The 22,790-nt window shown below is 40.5% G+C and overlaps 1 protein-coding gene across 1 annotated transcript in view; it reads right to left on the reverse strand.

Moving 5' to 3' along the window:
* The window catches only part of LOC308521996 (thrombospondin type-1 domain-containing protein 7B-like), a 291,166-nt gene that overhangs the window by 143,163 nt on the left and 125,213 nt on the right, over positions 1 to 22,790 (reverse strand). The window contains exon 5 of the mRNA XM_081095199.1: positions 6,811 to 7,005. Coding sequence (XP_080951325.1) covers positions 6,811 to 7,005 — 195 coding nt within the window. The remainder of the gene's footprint in view (positions 1 to 6,810; positions 7,006 to 22,790) is intronic.

Below are 22,790 nucleotides of genomic sequence, written 5' to 3' on the forward strand. Positions count from 1 at the left end.
CTTTTTTTCAAGCAACTTTTTAAAAACAAATTATTTATTCAAGGAACAAAATAATATCCTCCCATACAAGGTAGTGAGTCTGGGTGTCACTTGGATGTGATAGACAAAGTGGAACTTACTTTGTTTCCCATTACCAGGCAGTTTACAAACACCGGCAGAATCAATAGATTGAAATATATGCTAAAATCATACTGAATAATTTAATCTGAGAAAAAGCTATGGCTTCTGCTTTGAGAGACCTTTTTTACTTAAGGATTCTGAATATGACTTTACCTTATCAAATGACTTTAATGAACATTTTAGTTGTAATTCCAACTTTGAATAATGACAATGTGGAGTCATTTTTTACAGCTCTGAGTACCAGATAACCATGTTTAATGGATTCCAACTCAGCCTGTAACTTGATTCAACTTTTCCATCAATACACTTCCTCTAAATTCCTAAACGTTTCCCTTGATCTAGTAATTCCACTTTTTGTTTCCTCATTAATGGGTCATTAGCTAGCCATGGTTGTTTATTAAAAGTGGGTATCTTTATTGATCTAGACCCAGTCTTTATGATTATTTTATTTTTTAATATATTTTTTATTGTTGATAGTGTTACAGATATCTCCCATTTTGTCCTCCTTCACCCCCTCCCCCAGCCCCTACCCACCCACCCCCAGGTCTTCACCATCCTATTGCCTGTGTCTATGGGCTATGCATATCAGTATGTAAGTTATTTGGTTTATTTCTTCTTGTCCCCCCTCAAAATACTCGATACAAGCTAATACATAGACTACTTTCTCCTTATCAGACAGTTTACATTACACACAACAATTCTATAGTTGTCATCTAATGAGTGGCTTTCTAGCCTTTCCTGATTTTTTAATCATTTTTTAAACTAGAGCCCTGATGCATGAAATTCATGCCAGGATAGGGTCCCTAGGCCTGGCTGGCGATCAGGGCCGATGTGTGGAGCAACTGGCGGGGAGATGGTGGTGGGGGGTGGGGGAGGGCGGGCTATGGCACCTGCCTTAGCTGGCCTGGGGCCTGTGGGCAGCTCCTGCATTGAGCGCCTGCCCCCTGGTGGTCAGTGCACATCATAGCGACAGGTCATTCCATGGGTCTTTCTGCTGTTTGGTCAATTTGCATATTAGGCTTTTATCATATAGGATTATTAATTAATTTGAAGAGAGAGAGAGAGAGAGAGAGAGAGAGAGAGAGAGAGAACAACATTGATTTGTTTTCCACCTATTCATGCATTCATCAGCTGCTTCCCATAAGTGCCCTTACCAGAGATCGAACCTACAATCTTGGCACATTGGGATAATGCTCCAAGCAACTGAGCAATCCTGCCAGGGCCTTCCCTGGTACTTATGGCCACAATAAACAAGGATTTTTACAGGACCTGCAACGATCTTGCAAAAGCTTCAGACAAACCACTGTATCTCTGTGAGGATGTATTCATCGCTTTTCCCATTAGAGGTACTAAGAGCACATTTGAAAGACAGTTTCTGGCATGGCTTGAAATCGTACTGGTTGAGAGATGTACAAATAGGTGGTGAATAGCTCCTTCCATCAGCATTTAGTTTAACTTACCCGAATCTATTATCTTCATCCCTTCTAATTCCACTGTCTTCTCAACACACTGAATTCTGAGTCTAACTATTGGTTGAAACCACTTATGCTTGCCAAAGCAATAAAACAAAGCCCTGGAATATCATTTTGTCCCTCATATTTCAGAGTTGGTTGTTTAATGACAGTTCAGAGTGAGACTTTACCATTATTCTTAAAATATCCTTTCCAAGTTCTATCACACCTTACCTTTTTGTCCCTCACCTTTATCCCACCTCTCCACTATTTCTCTGGTAACACCTTACTTTTTTTTTTTTTAAATTTTTCCTCCTCTACACCTTCCTTAACTGACTGATGGGCTTCCTGGGGACACTGCCCTAGATTATCTTTTCTGATCCTAAATTTTCAACACCATAATGTTTAAATAACCATCTAGAACTCATAAATCCATCATTATTATCTTCAGCCCATACTTCCTGTTCAAGCGTCTGAGCCACACACTAGAAATCTACAACTAAAAGGCCAATCAGATTCAACCTGGCAAAACCCACACGCATCCTCTTAGTATCTCTTTCTCCTTTATTCCCAATTATATCAACATGACCAAGTCCAAAACTTGTCATACTTAAAGCATTCTGTTGTATACCTATATCTATTTAATGGCAATGACCTATCATTCCAAATACCTATATATCTCTTGAATTAGTTCAATGTTTCCATTATGGTCAATGCCACCCATACTTAGCTCACCTCAAATCACCAGCTTCAATTACTACAATGGCTTCGTTCAAAATCGTGTTGCCACTCTGCCTCATTCCCTTCAGTCTATTATCCTCACTGCAGTCAGGACCAGCTTACAAAGATTGAAATCTGATCACATCATCCATCTACCTTACACTCTCCAGTGACTTATCACAGTTCATGGAATGAAATCTGGCCTCCTCACCATGGTTATCAAGGACCATAGGATCTGATCCCATACATGTCTGTCTCCTGCCTGCATTGGACTACTCTGCCCCTGGCATGTTTGGACAGGAAAAAAGGCTGTAATAAGTCATAAATTCCTAACTGGGCAGGTCATGGTGGGTAGTCATGCCCCAGGCCTATGACTTCTTTAGGGAAAGGTTTTTAAGCAAACCCTGTCCATTGTTCTTGTGAATCTAGTTCAGACATCTTTGAAAGGACTGAACAAAAACCCGTGAAGGTGTAAGCACCCTTAGGAAAGCATGTAATCTTGTAATCCATCCCTGCCTTGCTTTCTCAACCCTCATATAATCTTTCTTATGTTCTCTCCTTAATTTCAAATGCATACAAGAAACTGCTTGGAGCTTTTGAGATCTTGCTCCCTGGCATATGTTATCAGCTTGGGCTCAAAACACACACACACACACACACACACACACACACAAAAAAAAAAAAAAAAAAAAACACAAAACAAAAACAAACACACAAACAAACAAAAAAAAACCTCTTATAAAAATTCTCTACATGTCTGGACACTTATTTTGTCAACACATGTGACAAGCTAGTAATATTGAGAACCTTTCAGTTCCTAAAAATTATCCATTTGGCTTCTGGCCTTTGCATGGCCCCGCTCCAGATATTCTCAACCGTTCCATTCTCCCTCCAAAGCCTAGTTACTGCCTCCATGTTCTTCAGGTCAAACTAATAGACTGCTCCCTCCAGAAAGCCACATGGAATATGCTCTTCATCTCAGGTCTAGAAGAGGTGTTCTTTTCATATAGTTGGTTGAAGGCAAATAATGGCTCTCCAAGGAAGTTCCCAACCTAATTCCTGAACCAGTAAACATGCTCCATTAAATGGCAAAATAAACTTTGCAGATGTGAATAAAACTATAGATTTTTGAGATGAAATTAGTCTGCATTATATGGTTGGGCCTAACCTAATCACATGGTCCTAAAATCAGAGGACCTTTCCTGATTGACTAGAAAGTCAGAGAAAAATATGACTACGGAAGAGTGGACACAGAGAAACAATGTTACTAGATTTCAAGTCAGAGGAAGTGAGAGCCATGAGCCAAGGAATGTGAGCAGCCTACAGAAGCTGGAAAAGGAAAGCAAACAGATTTTCTCTTAGTGTCTCTTGAAAGAAATTCAATTCTGCCAACATCTTGTTTTTTGTTTGTTTGTTTGTTTTTTGTTTTTTTAATATATTTTATTGATTTCATACAGAGAGGAAGGGAGAAGGATAGAGAATTAGAAACATCGATGAGAGAGAAACATCGATTAGCTGCCTCCTGCACACCCCCTAATGGGGATGTGCCCGCAACCCAGGTACATGCCCTTGACTGGAATCGAACCCGGGACCCCTTAGTCTGCAGGCCGACACTCCATCCACTGAGCCAAACTGGTCAGGGCAAGATCTTGTTTTTAACCCTATGAAATCCATGTCTGACCTCAGACCTACAGAGCTGTAAGGTAGCACATTTGTATTGTTTTAAGCCAACACATTTGTGGTAATTTGTAACAGCAGCATTAAGAAAGCAATACAACACCCTTTATAACAGCTATTGGGGCATACTGCACTGTGTTCCATCTCCCATTACACTGCAAGCTCCAAGTTAGGATCATGTCTAATTCCTTTATAATATTCTCAAAGCCTCACACACATAAGTGATAAAAAAAATGTTTATACAATAATTGAAACAAGAAAATTTTAAGAAGGGAGAATGAAGGAGAGAGAAGGAAAGAAGAGAGTGAGATGAAAAGAGAGAGAAGAGGAAGAAAGAACATGTCAATCAACAAGGCAACCTGAAGTTCCTGGCAGAACAAATATTCTGCACAATATACACTCTCTATATTTATGATCTTTCTTAACTATGTAGAATCACTGTTTGACCAACTTGACCAAGTTAGTTAAGGCAGAAATGGTTCTCACAATAAAGAACAAAATTACTTTGATTATCTTCTTGTCAATATCAGTATCAACCTTTGGATTCAAATTAGCTACCACTAATTTTTTAAAAAAATCAATCCCTACTACAACTCTAAACACATTTTTCTCCTTAAGTCAGAGGGAAATTTGTGACTGATCCCACCAAAAACAGAACTAAAGTACTAAATATGTTTGTATTGGTTATCTAGTTACTATATATATTAAGACCTGGACATATCTTCTATGTAATGGATTATTTCCAGCATTATAAAAACAACTGCCCTGATTACCAATCTAAAACCTGTGATGATTTAGTTTAGAATCAATGCACAGACACCCAGATTTTGAAGTCTTCTGTTTAAAATGTAAAAAAAAAAAGAATAATAAGCACCCTCGATGGTCCCTTATTCAATGCAGAGGCTTGTGTCTGTGTGTGTGCCTCTCCGAGTGCGGCTGTGTTAGAGAGGCACATTGTTTTATGGTCTAAGTTCATGCCTCTTATTGTCATTCACGCTCTCGATTGCTTATTTACTACCAAATTACATGGAGAAAAGCAAAATACAAGCGGTATATCACAATCAAAATAAGTCTTCAGAAATTGAAATTTTCAATTCACTACCTTTTTTTCAACAAAAATACTAAATGATTTATTTGACTGGTTTTGCAAAGCTCATATTTAAATAAGTTGAGAAGTTATTTTGGTGTAGCTTAGATATTAAGACACATAAAAGATCATTCAGCTACCTAAAAGCATGGCAGTTAATTTAGAAAAGAAATTCTAAATACTTTTCAGTACAAGTACTTTTAAGATAGAATTTGCAGAAACATGTTCAATATTTACATAAAATATATTTTAAATAAATAAAATTAAAGTTTTGACAATTCACACAAAAAACTATGCTGGTTGTAAAATGAAAAAGATATCTTAGAATTTTCAATATTTTCCTTTCTCGGTTTTTTAGTATAAAATATCATTAGCAAACTTTAAGACAAGGAAAAACTGGTCATGAATGAAAACATTTCCCCCTTTATAGGAGATTCTCATTCATCTCAAAGATATAGGTGAACCAGAATAACGTCTTCTACATAATGATGTATGAACAAGCAAACCAAGTTTCACTTACGTTGCCCTGTGAATGTGAAACCATTCCTGTCATACACATGTACCCCATTATATCATTTAATCTTAGAAACATAAGCAATGTTGCTTGAAATTACATATGCAAAGATTTTTCTATAGAGGAGGAAGCACAAAGTATAGCACATTTTATTTGATGTTTTTATATGTGATCATAAGTTTCACCTACACTATGAATGAGCTCCTGACTTGTATGCAGAAATACTCTCCAAGTCTCTCACCCATGAAGTAAATCGATTAGAGTGAGTTACATTTAAAACAATCTTAGAAGCAATGCATTCCAGCAAAGGGGTCTTGAAAACAAGAGAATTGGCACTTGAACTACCAATAAGTACTACTCGTTGTGCTGAGTTCTTCAAGGTCAACACCAATTTTATTATCCCAATGATTAGTTTTGCATTTTTCCTTTGGCTTCCCGTTGCCCGAATTAAATTTTCTACGTATACAAATACACGTACAATTAAGAGAAGTTCTGGTATGTCTACCTGGACAAGTAGTAAAATACACTACTGCTCCAGGTATTTGTACTTTGCAGGCAAAAAAATGCTACAGGACCTTGATTAAACTAGTAATTATTTTAATTTTCATTAAATTTCATGGATGCAAACAGAATCAGTAATGAGTAATAGACCACAAAAGCAGAATCTATGTATGTAACTCGATTTTTACCTAATAATACTAAAATTTCTAAATGCTAAATTGCTCATGAGGTAATGGCAAAAGTCTATGACATAGATTAGATATACCTTTGATGTTCTTTACAAATCACCTACTGTTTTCAACCTTGCTGGGATCCTGGCACCATTAACTACTCCCAGAAAATTGGTAAATATATTGCCATTTATAACTACAAGGTGGGGCAATAGTAGGCTTACAGTTGTTCATATGGAAAATAATACAAGAATAAAAAATAACACAAGAATAAACTGTTCACGTACTCACAACTATAAACCTACTTTTGCCCCACCCCATACAAAGATTATAAAGCTGTATAGAGAATGTCATAGCTATAGAATGGTTCCCATTGTTCATTCATTTCACAAATATTTATTGAGTACATAGGATGTGCTCAGCATAGGCACAGAGGGTAATAATGGCCTGGAGGGGTGGGAGAGGGGGAGACCCGATACAGTTTCCTGTCTTTCTGGAGCTTACATTGTCCTTGGAAAGTTCAGGGGTACAGCCCTGGGCTGCAGCTCAGACATGGAAAGCACAGCTTACCTGTGAGCTGTCGCCGTCTGCTTCGGGTTGTTCCACAATTGGTGGAGCAGGGTGTAAACTTGGACCAAGCCATGAAGGTGCAGTCATCTCGACATGGGACCGTGCATTCTTGCACAAGGGGAGGCATGCCATTTGCCTGCTTGAGGCATTCGGTCATTTCTGCTGACTGGTTATCATCAGAGATGCAAGAGATAGCTAAAAGAGAGTACACGTGTGGGTTATTTTGTTGTTTTCAGTAAATCAGTCTGCTGTTGCTTGTTTGATAAAAATAGTAGAATGCTCCAAGGTTCGAACATGTAGTTGTCACTTTGAAAGCAAAAGGTCTTCAACATAGCTATCCTTATTTCCCTCTGAAAATTAAATGTTTATTGTTGCCATGGAGGTATTTGATGACTTAATTGGTTATTAAATCACTTTAAGTAATTTATTATGTATGTCCTGCCTGTAGCATCTGATCTCAAGGGATGTCACAAAACTAGGTAAGAGAACCAGTGAGAGTAATACCAGTATGTAGACAAACAAAACAAAACCACACACACACACACACACACACACACACACATATACACACACATACACATATATACACACACATACACGCATACACACACACACACAAAATCGTCAGAGCTCTTTCTAGGTTTTCCTGTCAATTTCCTTGTTTAAATGTCACTTATGGAAGTGGCCCTGTTTTCACTTCACAGTATTTAAAAAAGAATTTCTGCTGTCAATAAGTAAATTTGTTTTTCTCATTATTAAAATTTCAGGAACAGTTAAAGATTTTAATTTTTTTTTCAAGTACTGGCATACCCTATTCCAGTGGTTCTCAACCTTGGCTGCACATTAGAATCACCTGGGAATCTTTTTAAATCCTGATTTCTGGGCCTTATCCTCCAGAAATTCTGTTTCTTTGTTATGGGGTGGGGCCACAACATTAGTAACAAAGAAACAGAATTTCCGGAGGATGAGGCCCAGAAATCAAGATTTTAAAAAGATTCCCAGGTGATTCTAATGTGCAGCCAACTTTGAGAACCACTGCCTTATTCAGATAATTCCCACTACAAGTATCTTATCAATTGCAGATAACACTCCAAAGTCTCTTTCACATAGTTTTTATTTATTTTTTAAATTGATTTTAGAGAGGAAGGGAGAGGGATAGGGAGATAGAAACATTGATGAGAGAGAAACATTGATTGCTGCCTCCTGTAGCCCAAACCCAGGCCTGTGCCCTGACTGGGAATAAAACCATGACCTCCTGGTTCATAGGTCAAAGCTCAACCACTGAGCCCACCAGCTGGGTTTTCACATAACTTTTTAACTAGACTGTCTCTAGTCATATCATAAAATAACTAAAACAGTTATGAAATTTTGCTTACATTTTGGTTTGATTTTTGGACTGACATTTATTTATTTATGAATGAATGATATGTTTGTGTATCTTTTATTTACCCTGGTTAATTGGGAACTCTCTAAGTATATATCTTTATATTCTCTAGACCAGTGTTTCTTAATCTTGGCATTTTTCATGTTTTAGATTGAATAATTTCTTATTGGTACAGGAGAATTTCTTGTGCATTGTATCTCAGGCCTCTACCTATTAGATACCAGTAGCACACATACCCTCTCAGCTGTGAAAACCAAACATTACTCCACACACTGGCAAACACTGTCCCCAGTTGAAAACTATTCTTCTAAAGGATTCCTAACCATGGATGTCTCCGAATACAGAAGTTCCATGGCATGGCTTCAAGCCTTCTCTATCAGAATCTCTGGGGGAGAAACCCAGGAATATTTTGACTGTAAGTGCCCCAGGTGGTTTTGAGCAACCTGCCCACTGACCACCCATATTCGGTGTGGAGCCGTTGGACATGTATGTCAATGGCTATTTGCTGAGTTCATGATCACAAAGGAACCACTGAGTAGAATCATTTTTATTACAGCTCTTTAAAATTTGCCAAGTTCCAAGGAATAAATAAACTACAGCTTAGGATCAACATTGTTAAAACTATTTATATAAACTATTCCAATATAGGGTTAATGTACATTGGGGTTCCTTTCAGTTGCCCATTCTTATATTCCAAATTATGTTCTTTATTCTGAGCACAATAAAGAACAAGTCCATCTGAAAAACATTTTTTTAAAAAACTGGTAAAAGCCAAATCTATCTAATGCTTTAAGACCAAGGAATTAGCTAAGATGGCAATGGATGGGCACACATTACTTCCCAGTTTGTCTATCTGCCCAGTGGCAGGTCAGGCTATTCATTCATTTTGAACAGTTTTGCTTTTAACCACATCCTGGGGACAGAATTCATCATACAGCAAGACAACATCACCTGCCTTTTTTAAATTGGGAATATTACAGCCATTAATGATGAATACAGCAAAATACTTTAAGTAGTGTACAAGCAAACATTATCTGAATTTTATGTTTAACTAAACAACTTAGAATCAATTTAGGAGACTTATCAGGCCAAGTTAATTTTCCCCCAAAATTGAAATGTACTGAAAAACATGAAGAACGTTAAATGCTTTTAAAAAGCATTGCTACTTTTCCAGTGATAAATTTGTAGTATTCAAAAGAAATACTAGAAAGTAAATGTCTAAAACTTGAATGCTATGATAAATAACATTTCAAGTTCTACAAATTATTTAGAGTAGAATACTCTAGACTTATGTCTATTGGAAGTATTTTTGTGTTAATAAATGAAAGCATTAAGAAATTTTAAAATAGCTATAGCGTATGTTGGAATTAACAGACTTTATTGTCAAATGACATGAATGCAACTACACATCTAAATATCTGGGATTTATATGAACTAAGATACGTTATTTAAGTTTTTATGCTTTCATTTCCTCATCTTCAAAATGAATATGATAATATGATAAGGACACCTATAACAAAGAGTTGGGAGCATTCTTAACACATTATCTCATATAGGCTAAGAGCTCAATAAATGCTAAAATTATTATTATCCTTTATATTTGTTTTTTTTTAATTTTATTTAAATCAATCAAGCTCGTTGTCCTACCAAGTATATATGGACATACTCTTATTTTCCATGCCTAATTTCTTCTTTGTCATTCTCAGAATCCAAAGGATAAAGGTAAGGAGGAAACTGGTTGAATCTTCACCTGATTCTGGCACTACACTAACAATCATTAGTCAGCCAATCCATATATATATATATATATATATATATATATATATATATATATATGAAGTAATATGCAAATGAGGTCAGGGCTCCATAATGGCCACAACCAGCTTAGGAGGAGGGGCTGGGAGCAGCCCCGAGCCTGAGAGATCAACACAGAGGGGAGCCTGCTCCAAGCCTCCATGGTGTGGCAGGGGACAGGCCCCCAGCAGACACACACACACGTGGCACCTGCTCTAAGCCTCCACGGCCAGACTGTGGCTTAGGCCCGCTCTCCATGGGGAGCGGGCCTAAGCCATCAGTAGGACATACCCTGAGGGCTCCAAGACTGCAAGAGGGAGCAGGCTGGGCTGAGGGACCCCCACACCCCAGTGCATGAATTTCATGCACCGGGCTTCTAGTATATCAGATAAACCCTGAATACTCCCACTATATTAACAGAGCTTCACAGAGCAAATCAGGTCTATCACTCCTGTAAAAACTGATGTAGTAAACTAGCCTAATGAAAACACTGGAGGTCTTAAGTGCCACAGAATGCATTCAAAATGGTAGCATGAACAACATCCACATTCATCTGAAGAGCACAGCTCTATGTTACTAGTGATGATCAAGTAACCCAAGCAACTGACACACTACAGGTCATGCAATCATCAGTTTTGTCTAAGCATTAAGGTTTTTAAATTTCTTTAAATTCAAGATTCTGATTTATTTTTAAGTGTGAAAAGAGTTAAGACAAAAAAAATGTCAGATACAGAATGGTGATTATCAGAGGGGAAAGAGGATGAGGGCAACATGAAGTGGGTAAGGGTTCAACTATACTAGGTATGATAACAGAAGGAAACTAGACTTTGGGTGGCGAGCACACAACAGAGTCCATGGATGTTAAACTATATTTTACAGCTTGAAATTATATAATGTTATTAACCAATGTTATCCTAATAAATGTAGTTAAAAATAGCTAGAAACAAACATTAGAATAAGTTAAATGAAGCATTTCTCTTCTTGGTAATGTTCTAGTATAAGAGCAATAATTTATTTAATAAACATTTTATGAAGGACTGGGCATTGAACCTTAGTAAAGGGTAGGAAAACACTGAGGCAATCGCAAGCAAGAAGTCTGCAGAACTGGAAAACCAGCAACAAAAAGAAAACAGATAAACACACAAAGAAAATAGAGACTGAAGACATTTAGAGAAAATAAAGATAACTGGTATCCAGATATACAACCCAATTCAGAGCCCCTTCCATGGGGCAACTATGGGCAAAGGATATTTTTAAAATATTACTTTCCAACCACAATGTGGTCCTGTGACTAATATTCAAGGTATACAGACTCCCTAATCCAGAGAACCTCTTTAGCAGAGTGCGGATCCAATTGCAGGCATTGGTGTCAAATGAAATTAATGGTGACTCTCTATTTTTTTTATTTATTGTTACCTTGAGCGAATTATGTAAACTCTTTTAAGACCCATCTCACCAGACTATGGAGATGATAATAATACCAGCATCATCTAATTAAAAAAAAATAATGCATACATACAGATATAGTGCTAGGAAGAGAACTGAACACTTAGTACATTAGTACATGTGCCCTGAGAGTGACACATTACTATGAAGAAGGTTATTGGAAACGAAATGTAAGAAATGGAAATAAAGAAGAACCCAGCATCACTTGTCTTGGTTCTTGAGTGAGAAAGAATTTTCCAAACACCACCCAGACCTTCTTGACCCCTAAGAAGTGTGACTGGAACCTTCTTTGAATTTTAATGTTAAAGTCAGCAGCTTCTTCCAAAGACCGTATGGCCCTCCCAAGGAGACTGTTATATTTCCAAATGAAGCCCCGTGCACTCTGCTTAGTGTCAACAAAAATTAGGCTACCTTATAAGCTTGCAACTCCCGGAAAAGCCAGAAACTTAAATCTAAGGCCTGTAGTATATTTCTCCCTGAAGTAACAAGATTAAACTCCTTAACAACGCTTAGCAAAGAGCTTAATGAGAGGAAAGTGAACATTTGTACAAAAGAGTGCTGGTCTTTCCACCTCACTTACTAGTACTTACGTGGTCCTAGCCAGCAGAAACAAGTACCATGCCCTTCTATGCTAAAGCTGGATTCACGAGAATTTTAATATTTGAGTAATATTTAGGGGCATCTATCAAGGCTTTCCTGATCATTAAAATTAATTGGACTTCACTATTGATCAGAAGAGTAGTAAACATGAATCAGAAAAAAGCAACTTATGATTTTGCATATATACCTGGATCCTTATTACCTACACCTTTTGCCCTAATAGACCTTATTGAACAGGATCCATTCATTCATCCATCCACTTATTTGGTCACAAATATATATATCCACACATGTAAATAATTGAACTTCCAGAGGATAGAGCAGTGGCAATGGTAGTGGCAGGCAGGGGACAGATAATGGTACCGCTTTGCCATTTTCCCAGTAGCAATAATCAATGGCATTGAAGATAACCTGGCATAGAAGAAGTAGGTACTTCAGTCTTAATGGGAAGAATGAACAATGTGCAAGCAGGAAAAACAGGCTGTTACTGAGGACTCATCTGCTATTTAGTGAGCTCCGAGTCCTGGGCCTTTCAGATCACAGCAAAGCACTTTCAGGCCACGATCTAGAGAAAACATTTCTCTTTCGGTGCTTTTAAGTATTTAACAAACTGTATTATACTAGTGGGAAAGGTCTTCCCATTAGGAAAGAGAGAGGCAATTACTCCAGACCCCTTTCATCATATATTTCTACCTGAACTGAACTGTTTAAGAGGAGTGGCTCTTCAGTGCTAAATGATATTTATTTATTAAACTAGAAATAATGTCAGGAGGAAAACCGCACTCCCAGGTAAAATTAGTTCAGACAGCTCTAGAACAATCTCATTACTGGGCACTGATGGAAATTCAGCATATTAAGCTCTGGGCAGAAAGCGCTTAGATCAGCTGCCTGGGACATCTGGGTATTCTTGTTAAGGAATGATGGAGAAGCAGGTGGTTCAGCCAAGCCGCTCAGATAAGAGCTCTCAGACAAGCGCTGTCACTGGTAAGTGGATGTGGTAGGGTCACCTGGAACCCTCCAGAAACCTCCGCGAAGCCCGAACTCAAGCTTCCTGTTCACAGTGTCCAGAAATGCACGTCACACATAGAACTGAGTTCAGGCACTTCATCTTTCCCTTAATTACTATACACATGGAGCCTTGAGAAAGCATCACCAGACATGGGAGATGAGACACTAATTGCTTTCTCCTGTTATCCAAGTTTCAATTCTAGCAGCATGGAAACACACACCTGCCACAAAACGCACAGTTACCGGAGAATTTAGTAAAAGAAACAAAACAAAGTCTCTGTGTCTCATAGTTAATGTTTCAAAACAGTGGTTCTCAACCTTGGCTGCACGTTAGAATCACCTGGGAATCTTTTTAAAATCCTGATTTCTGGGCCTCATCCTCCGGAAATTCTGTTTTTTCGTTACTAATGTTGTCGCCTCACCCCATAACAAAGAAACAGAATTTCCGGAGGATGAGGCCCAGAAATCAGGATTTTAAAAAGATTCCCAGGTGATTCTAATGTGCAGCCAAGGTTGAGAACCACTGTTTTAAAAGAAACTGCGGTTTGTGTGGGATGGTTAAGCAGCCTCCTTGGGCTTCCATGAAGACTAAAAGCAGCAGATTAACTACAAACAGATGGCTAGCCTTCCATGCCCACCCTCACAGACCCTCCCCCCAAACAAAACAAAACAAAAAACTGACAGTCTGACAAGCCATTTTATGCCTGCCTTCTTGTCAATTATGATCTAAAGAGGGCAGGGGTTGCGGGCCTTGTGATAAGAAACTATAATTTCTGCCTGGAAAGACGACATGAGGACGGAGCCTGCTGTTTCAGATCTGCCCTCGCTCACCACCTTCACCAAGGACATCCGCATCACTCTTCCGAGGTTGCTCCTGACCAGCGTCCAACTCTGATAGTTGACAAGAAAGGGCAGAGAATTCCTTTCAGAGGTCATGGTCTTCAGGAAATGGAGGTGGCCTGCTGGAAGAGAGGAGCTCGCTGTCCTGCCATTGTGAGCGGTTTTGGTTCAGGAACAGAGCCAGATTTGCATGCACGTCAAGGAGTGGACAGGGTGAGCACTTGGCTCAGCCCACATCCAGACAACGTGTCCCAAAGTCAGGCCCTGTGGCCTGGGACACACCGATGGGAGAACTGGAAATGTCATTTCTCTCCAGGCAGGGTCCAGGCACTGGGCAGTCAGAGGTGCCTTCCCGGGTGACACGAGGAGGATGAGTGGCATCTATGCAGTGAAGACAACACGAGCCAGGCCGGGGCTTGGCCCACCACCTGCCTGTGTAGAGAAAGCCATGTGATGGCCGGCTCCCTGCCTTGCCCTGCACACCTGTAGACTCTTCCATTCCCTTTGGCTAAGCCTCTGAGACTTATAATTACATGTTGGCATGCGGGTAGTGAGGTTGTAACTTAATGACACTATGCCAGGCTGCCCTAATACGTGTGGGGTCCAGTGTTAGAACACAAGAGGTCAGGAAACACAAGTCTAAAGAGTTAAGGGATAACAAATTAACCAATGGGCAATAGATGGTTCTATTCTCCTACCTGAACATATATGTCTATATACTGTCTTATAATTCCAGGGTCCAATGTAAATTCTGGGATGACTTGGAGTTTCAGGCTGGAGTGAGGCAGCACAAGGACTTGTGGGCATTGCCCGTGCTCCTTTCTTCTCAAAAAATGTCCTCCACCCCAGGAGGGACCTTCCCTGCACTGTGAGCAGGCACTGCAATCCCCCAAAGCTCAGTTCACACCCCAGCTCCACCCCCAGCCCTGTCCACCCTCAGGCCTGGGCTGCACACACAGGCACTGCCAGCTGTCCTCAGAGGTCACACGCAGGGAAGAGATGCTTGCATGTAGTGGAACAGGCTCAGAGCCCTCTGGTCAGGGAATTCAGCCCGAGCTTAAGGAGGACCAGAGGAAGCAGGGGCTGTGGTGAGACTATTCACTCATGGGAAGCAGAGCTGGAAACAGGCAGAGAAGGGCCCTCCAAGGCGTGGCGGCCGGGGCAGGCCACCTCTTGCTGAGTCTCAGAGCAGATTTACACTCCACTCCAATTATTTCATTAAAGACCGCTCCCTTCCTCATAGGCAATCAGGAAAGGTACAAAAGCCAATGAACACTATCTCAGTTTGGGCCACTTTAATTAGCTTTCTTCATGATATATATATATATATATATATATATAAATGCACAGTCTCGCTCTTCCAGGCACTTCCCCTCTGCTCTCCAGGATGGCATCTGAGTGTCCTTGGCAGCCAGCAAGGGTCTCAGATCTGCACAATATCCTTCTGAAGCTCCCTGGGTCTCTGCCAGCATCTGTAACGAGCGGCCCTTGTCCACTCGGTGACTGTTCAACCTTGACATTCACTGTCCAGGTCTCATCTCAGGCTAAAAAGGTCATGACAGTTCTCTCAGCCTGGTCAGGGGCCATCGTCCTCTAGCTGATGAGCTCTTGCCCCGTCTTGGTGTGGAACATTCGGCTGGGGTATGTGATAGGAGCCCGGAGAGATGGAGGGTAGGGGCTCCTGTTAAGCCTGCTAGACCGCATCATCAGGTGCCACGCCCTCCTCGGGGAAGGGAGACCTCTGGAGGCTCTCTACGGCACAGGAAACTCAGGGGGCATCTGGGAGGCATTAGGGGCCTCCTTTTGAAGAGGGGCCCCTGTAAGTCACCTCTTCCCAGAGTTCCAAACATGATACGGAGCAGAAGCACCTCAGCTTTTCTCTTTTCCTTAGCAAACGCTCCACTTCTAGAACATCAGCCTGAGTCAGGGGAAACCATGACACAAGTTCCTTCTGCTTCCCTTTCCCCTCCCCGCGTTTCTTCTTTTTTCCTTCCCATCACCCCCGGCAAGAAGAGGGACCTTTTTTCTTTTTACTTCCTGTCTGAAAGACTTCCCCTGCGCTGTATCCATCTGCTAGCTGAAGCGGCATGTATGCCTTCCATGAAGCCACGAGGAGCCAGAAAGCAGGGAGAGAAATCTGATTAGATTAAGGATGTGAATTGAGAAGCATTTGGAAAATATAAAGCCGGTCATACACAGGCTTCGCCAGTAGGTGCAGGGGCCCAGGGGCTGAGCGGGCCAGCTGCTGGCTTTTGTGCCTGTGACTCCTAACAAGTGACCGACACCCATTAAGCTGCCACTAAATACAGTCGGTGGGTTTTTTCAAGCCCATCGTGGAAGGGGAGGCGGGGCCATGTACAATGTGCCTGGGGAGGGCTCAGTGTCCGGTGCTGAAGGACTCAGATGCTCCGCTGTGGAGCTGCTGGCCCGGTGTGGGCACACCTTGGTCTATACTGCACTTTGCTTTTTTGCACTTCACAGATGTTGCCTTTTTTTTTTTTTTAAATTGAAAGCAAGGCCCTACACCAGCCAAAAGAATTGTTTTTACTGTGTTGGTCTAGAGAACCAAACCAGCAATACTGTCAAAGTATGCCTTTATGAGGAAAGCCCTATGAGATTTTTTTAAATGCTAGCATATTTTGGGGTATTATCATTTTCCTGTTGCCACTGTAACAAAAATTAACAAAACCTAGCAGCTTAAGAGAGCAAGCATTTGTTTTCTTACGATTCTGGGAGTCAGAAGTCCAAATGTCAGCCTCACCAAGCAAAACGGTGTTGGCAGGGCTGGCTCCTCCCGGAGGCTCCAGGAAAAACCAGGTACCTTGTCCTCGCCAGCTTCCAGGGCCGCCTGCACCCTTCACTCCTGGCACCTTCCTCCAGCCTCCAGGCCAAGCTGTGTGTAGCACCCCCTCCCCTCTCCACCTCGCTGCCTCTCTGCCGTCATCACGTGGCCTCCCGCCTCCCTCTTGTAAGGGCTGTTGTGATTACATTGGACCCACCTGGATAATCGCCCCACCTAAGGATGCTTAACCTAATCACACCACAAAGTCCCTTTTGCCATGTAAGGTATATATTTACCGGTTTGGGAAGTCAGACCGTGGCCATTTTGGGGGGCTGTAATGGAGTCTATAAGACGGATGGTATTTTTTTCCAGCCCTGCAGCATTGCTCAGCCACTAGAATAAGAATAAGCCTGCTTCATGCACTCCCGTAACAGGAAGAAAAGCAGATTTGACGCAAATTTTCCATGATGTCTCCGTCCTAGCTCTCGCACAGGTTTGATTTGTGTTTAGTTACTTGATTGTTCGATGACCCTGCCTGCTTCCCATCAACCACCAGGCTTCCTTTAGAACTGCTCCCCCCACACCCTGCCGGGTGTCCTTAGGGAAGATAGACTGTAGACTGATTTCTTATTCAAGACCAAGCATAATTAAGAGTGTACGTTTCAGTAAATGAAAGTGCATTCCATTGACAAAGCAGGTCGGTCTGAGCCATGTAAAATGCAAAGCCACTTTTTCCCTTGCAACTATCCTGCTTCAGTTTTTGAAAATCTCAGTTGGGAACGTCAATTGCAATTATCTCCAACATGCAGAGACATATTGGAGCTGAGAAGGACATGAGAACAGGTAGAAATAATACGAAGATCTCGATCCTGGAAAAGAAGGCTAACTCTGTGCTTTCCTTCACGGCAAGCTTGTTTTGTTGACTCTCCAATGGCGACGTGCTCTGAACTGTCCACCATGAGTGAAAGCCGCCGGAACCACTGCCGCCATCCACGCCGTGCTCAAGAGCCAAGGGCTGGCGGCCTTAGGATGCACATCAATACGGTCACTTGGATGTTGCATGGAAGTCTTCCCAGCTGGCCTGGGCCTAGGCACTCTGGCTGCAGAGGAGGGGAAAGAACTGCTCTTATCCTCTCCCGGTGTCGGGGAGTGGACCAGGAGCCCTGGTAGCATTGGAGGAACAGGAAAGGTGGCCCCAGCACTGGTATTTCCCTGCACAGAGACTGGGGTCATCCCTGCCCGACTAAGCCAACTTCTCTATTTAAAGAGACAGGCCCTTCCCTTTTGGACTTCAGTCATCTCAGCTTGACCAAACAGCCACTCCTTGCACCCTAACCCACTCAGTGAATACCCTCGCAGTTCCGTTTCTGCGGCAGTGTAAGTAGTAGAGAACACATTTGTACAGTACTCGCTATTAGCTAAAGGAGTCTATTTAGAAGTAAAAGCCAGTCATTGCCACACCCCCCATGCTTTCATCCTTTCACTTCTCTCTTCCTATTGTCTCTCCCGGTCAGAGCACACTGTTGGGAGCACAATATTTGGAAAGTCCCATTCTTCAAAAGCAGCATTTGAGTAAAGGGTGTGCTTATCATTACATGCTGACTGACATATATGCAACTTTTGAGGGGAACAGCATGAGTTGTGGAAATTGAATTAAACAATAAACCCCTAATTGCTTGTCAGGGTGCTTTAATTGACTCCTAAGTACCATATGTGAAGCTGCGAGGCTGCAGGAGCCCAATTATAAGCGTGCTTATGGAAAGATACAACTCATTCTGCACGTTGAAAATATATTCCCTAATTATTGTTGCCCTCTCAGAAAAAAATCAAATAACGAAGAAATGCTTTGTAAGCTAATAAGGTATGCTTAGTTCTTAGGTAAACCCGAAGCACTTTATTTAGGTTCTAATATAAGACCAGAAAATGCACAGTTAAAAATGCCATTTGCTTTATTCCAAGGCCTTTGTTAAGACCTGGAGCTCTGTGTGCACAGCCAACCAAAGCAGTGCACACAGGTATGGCTCTTGGTTTCAAGGTATCTGCCCCTTAACTTAAAATGATTGAAAATAATAAACATCTCAGGGGGGAAAAAAGGAATAAAATTACAAAGAATTCATAAATAAAATCTCAACTCCTATTTAAAAAAAAAAAAAAAGACTAGCGATACTTGTGAGGATCGCACAGGAGGAAGAGGAAGAGAGATCTTAAAACTCTGGTTGCTGATCTTACGTGGCAAATTCCCGAAAGGAATGCTGGGAATTGTGGTCATAACTCAGACTCAGCCGTGGTTGGAAGACAAGTGATCAGGATCAGCTGTGGGTCTTGAGGAGTGGGTGAGGAACATGGGAAACAGGAGATCCAAGTTGCCCTCGTAGTAAAATCAGGAAATCAGGAGGTCCCACACAAGTAGACTGAGTGGGAAAGGAGTAATCAGTGGAAATGCTAAACCCAAGAAGAAAAGCAGTAAATTGCCCTTCCCAGTGCAGCCTGATGATGATGTTTGCATGAACACAAGTTGTCCTGGCGTAGCTTTACTAGTAGACTCCCAAGGATCTCCGTAAGCCACAATGAAACCACCCAAAATAATATGGAAGTACAAAAAGTAGCTTGCTTGTTAAGAAAACTACAACATGAGTATCTTAGTCCCCAACCTCTCCATCCCTTAAATAGACCAATAAACAAACAAACAAACAAACTATAAATAGAGGGAACATAAGATGCAAACTGAGCTTTAAAAGTTCGTAGCCACCCCTTCCGTTTAGATTGCCTCTCTGAGTCCTTTCTCCTGCAGATAATACTATAACCTCTTGTGGGAACCCTAGTCAGAGTACTCAGGATGACCAAGGCCCATTTGCCATGCACATGCGTGCAGGCGAGGATGCAACCTGTTTATGTTAAAGAAGCAGGAGCATCACAAATTGGCACGAGGCCTCTTCTGTTTGAGCATGTCTGTAAGTTGCCACTGACCAGCCAGGAGGGCTGGGCCACTAGGTGTGACTGCTCTTATGGGGCTGCTTTGAAGGACTACTTTGTTTACAGTAGTAGAAATGGCTCCTATAGTAGCAACAGCTACTCGGTCTACAATATAGTCTCCCCTGTATGTGCCTAAGACTTTTCACGTCTTCTCCATCCAATGCCCGGTGTCTAGGACTTATGCTCCCACACCTATATTATAGAAAGCCATTATAAATGCATATAAAACAACACATAGGGCAAGATACTTATCAGCAATCACTCTAAATTGTGATGGTGAATATGACGGAGCCATCATTGCTGTTTACACATCTCTGCTTTTACAATAGCTAGAGGAGCTGCATTTATTTCAGTTGACTTTGTTTCCCTTAAAAACTATTCGATAGGGAAAGACTGCTAATGATAACATGTTTCTTTTGGGGGTGATGCAATGCTCTGGAGTTAGCTTACTTAAAGTGATGGTTGCACAACATTATGAATATACTAAATTGCACGGAGGCCGGGGGGAGGTCAATAGGGAAAAAAGGAGACACATGTATTACTATTTGTAATGCTTTAAACAATAAAGTAACATTTTAAAAAAGTGCCATGTTATTTTAACAAAGCTGCTATAAAAATTCTGAATCTCAAACAAATAAATGTAACTTTAGAAAAAGAGCTCAGGAGTCACGTCACAAAATCATGTGACTTAGATGCTGCAGTTTTAGGAATCCTAGGGATCAGAAGCATTGACCAGCTAGCAAGGAATTTATTCTCCCCAAAGTTATGCTCAAATCATTTATATTAACTTTATAAATGATAGTGTGCCCATAAATAATGGATTAAGATTTTATCAAGAATGCAGTTCTTTTGACATGCTCCTGGTTTGCAAAGTTTTGTTTTTAAATTTTGTCCTGCATTAAGAAAAACAAGGTACCTGCCTAAAATTTCTGTGGTGCCATATTTACTAAACTTAATTATGTAGAATGATATTTGGAGAATAGAGGCAACGGAACTATGAAACATAACAGCAAGATAAGGTAGAATATATGCCCTAAGAGGGCTCGTAACATACCTGAAATACCCTACTCCCAGAATGTGGAGAGAAAACACTAACTATATAAATATATATGAACCACCTGGATTTAAATATATACAGAATGCATAAGCATTGCATGGTAGAGTTCATCTCTTACTGTTATAAAAATCTGTCAGGTAAGAAATCATCTCACTCCCCTTATAAATGTGCGCTTTTTCCCTCTCCTTCTTTCTATATCACAGCCTCATTAGAGGTGTAAACTCATGATGAGATGCTTTCTAGTATTTCTAAGTCATTTTTCTCACAGCCACTAAAACAACATCAGATCAGTCTCCTTTGGTAATAGCTCCAACATCTAAATTCTGTCTTATGCCTAATTAAGTCCTCAATTCAAATAGTATGAAAGTTATTTGACATTTCTTTTTTATATTTGGAAAAATAACTTATACACCCTCCTTTCACAGAATATTCCCTATAACCAAGCTATATGCTGGTAGCTTTATGCTCCTCCAGCCTCTATTTTATGTACAGGTACAAGGGAAATGTATATTTGGCAGATGTGAAAGAATAAATCCACACCCTGCATGTAGAAGGTGATTTATTTCACTATTAAAGGAATATGGCGGTATTTCCATACATTTCACCTGTATCTCTGCCAACAGCTGTTGTGCAACAAACTTCCAAATCAGGAGAAGAAATGGGCTGGGCATGTTTTAACAGGTGCGCTGGGTTTGACAGATGGACGGTGCTTTAGTTACCTGCTGCACTTCACATAACAGCACAGGAAAGAGTTGGGCCAAATCACTATAGCAAGTAATTCTAGATTTTAACAAATGTACCTACTCTTGGAGCATTAGAGGTAAGAATTTTAAAAGCCTGTGTAAAACAGAAATGTTAACTATTATCTGCCATGAAATAAGCTATCTTGATAATAAGTGTTGTATCATTCATCAGGAAGCTAAATGTTGTCATATCATTATTCCAGTAACAGCAACTAAGTAACAAATGAGACATGAAACATGAATTCGGAAATAATTTGGTGTTCTCTACTAAAAACCAACTGCAAAGACCCAGGATATTAATTACCTCATTGCTATAGAGAAACAATCAATCAGCATAACATCCACATTTATTTCCCACCCTCTCCAAAGTATACTACATTTTCTTGTGGCTCTGTCTGCTTAGAACCTCTTCTAAGGAACTTTCCTTTTTCTACAGATGATTTCCTCTCTGTAGCTCACTGTGCGTACTCGTGCTTTACATGGAACCATAATTACTGCCATTATAATAAATTGTCTGTTATATACGAAGCTGATGCCATGTCAAGAAGACATTTGTTTTCATTTTGTTGGGTCTCCTCCTCCATAAACTCTGGCAAGCTACTGCTGAAATTATGTTTATTCATCCACATTTCCTCTTTGGTCCCTCAGGAGACCACGCATTTGCTACATCCTTTATGCAAAAACAAAATTTGTTACACTCTAATTCTGTTTTAGAATCTCAAACTTAATAAAACCCCATAATGAAAGTATGAGTAATGGTGGATTTAGAGGATCATATTGTAGTTCTTTCACACTATATCTATTCAAAACTAAGTCATACAACTTAGTTTCTCTTACAAGACTTTTTCAAGAACAACTCATTTCATCTAATATGTAGATGGATTCCTGAGAAGTTGTATGCAAGAAATATGAAGGAAATGAATCTACTTAAATGCAATAGGAAAACCTGCTATTTAAAGGCTTTCTCTCTAGAAAAATGCTATTTAACTTCAAAGATACATTTTTGTTTTTATTGTTTAAAGTTTTACATATGTCTCCTTTTCCCCCAATTGACACCCCCCCCCCCAGCCATTCCCACCCCGGGCAAGCGCCCACCACCCCAGTGTCTGTGTCCATTGGATATGCTAATATGCATGCATACAAGTTTTTTGGTTGCTCTCTAACCCCCCTTTCCCTTAACATTTGTCTCTGGACCTATTCTTGTTCATCAAATTACTAGTATGTTGATCATTATATCCCACATATGAGTGAGGTCATGTGATATTTATCTTTCTCCAACTGACTTATTTCACTTAGTATAATGCTCTCCAGTTCCATCCATGCTGTTACAAATGGTAAAAGTTCCTTCTTTTT

Source organism: Myotis nattereri, assembly GCF_964212035.1.
Source record: "Myotis nattereri genome assembly, chromosome: 7".
Lineage (NCBI taxonomy): Eukaryota > Metazoa > Chordata > Mammalia > Chiroptera > Vespertilionidae > Myotis > Myotis nattereri.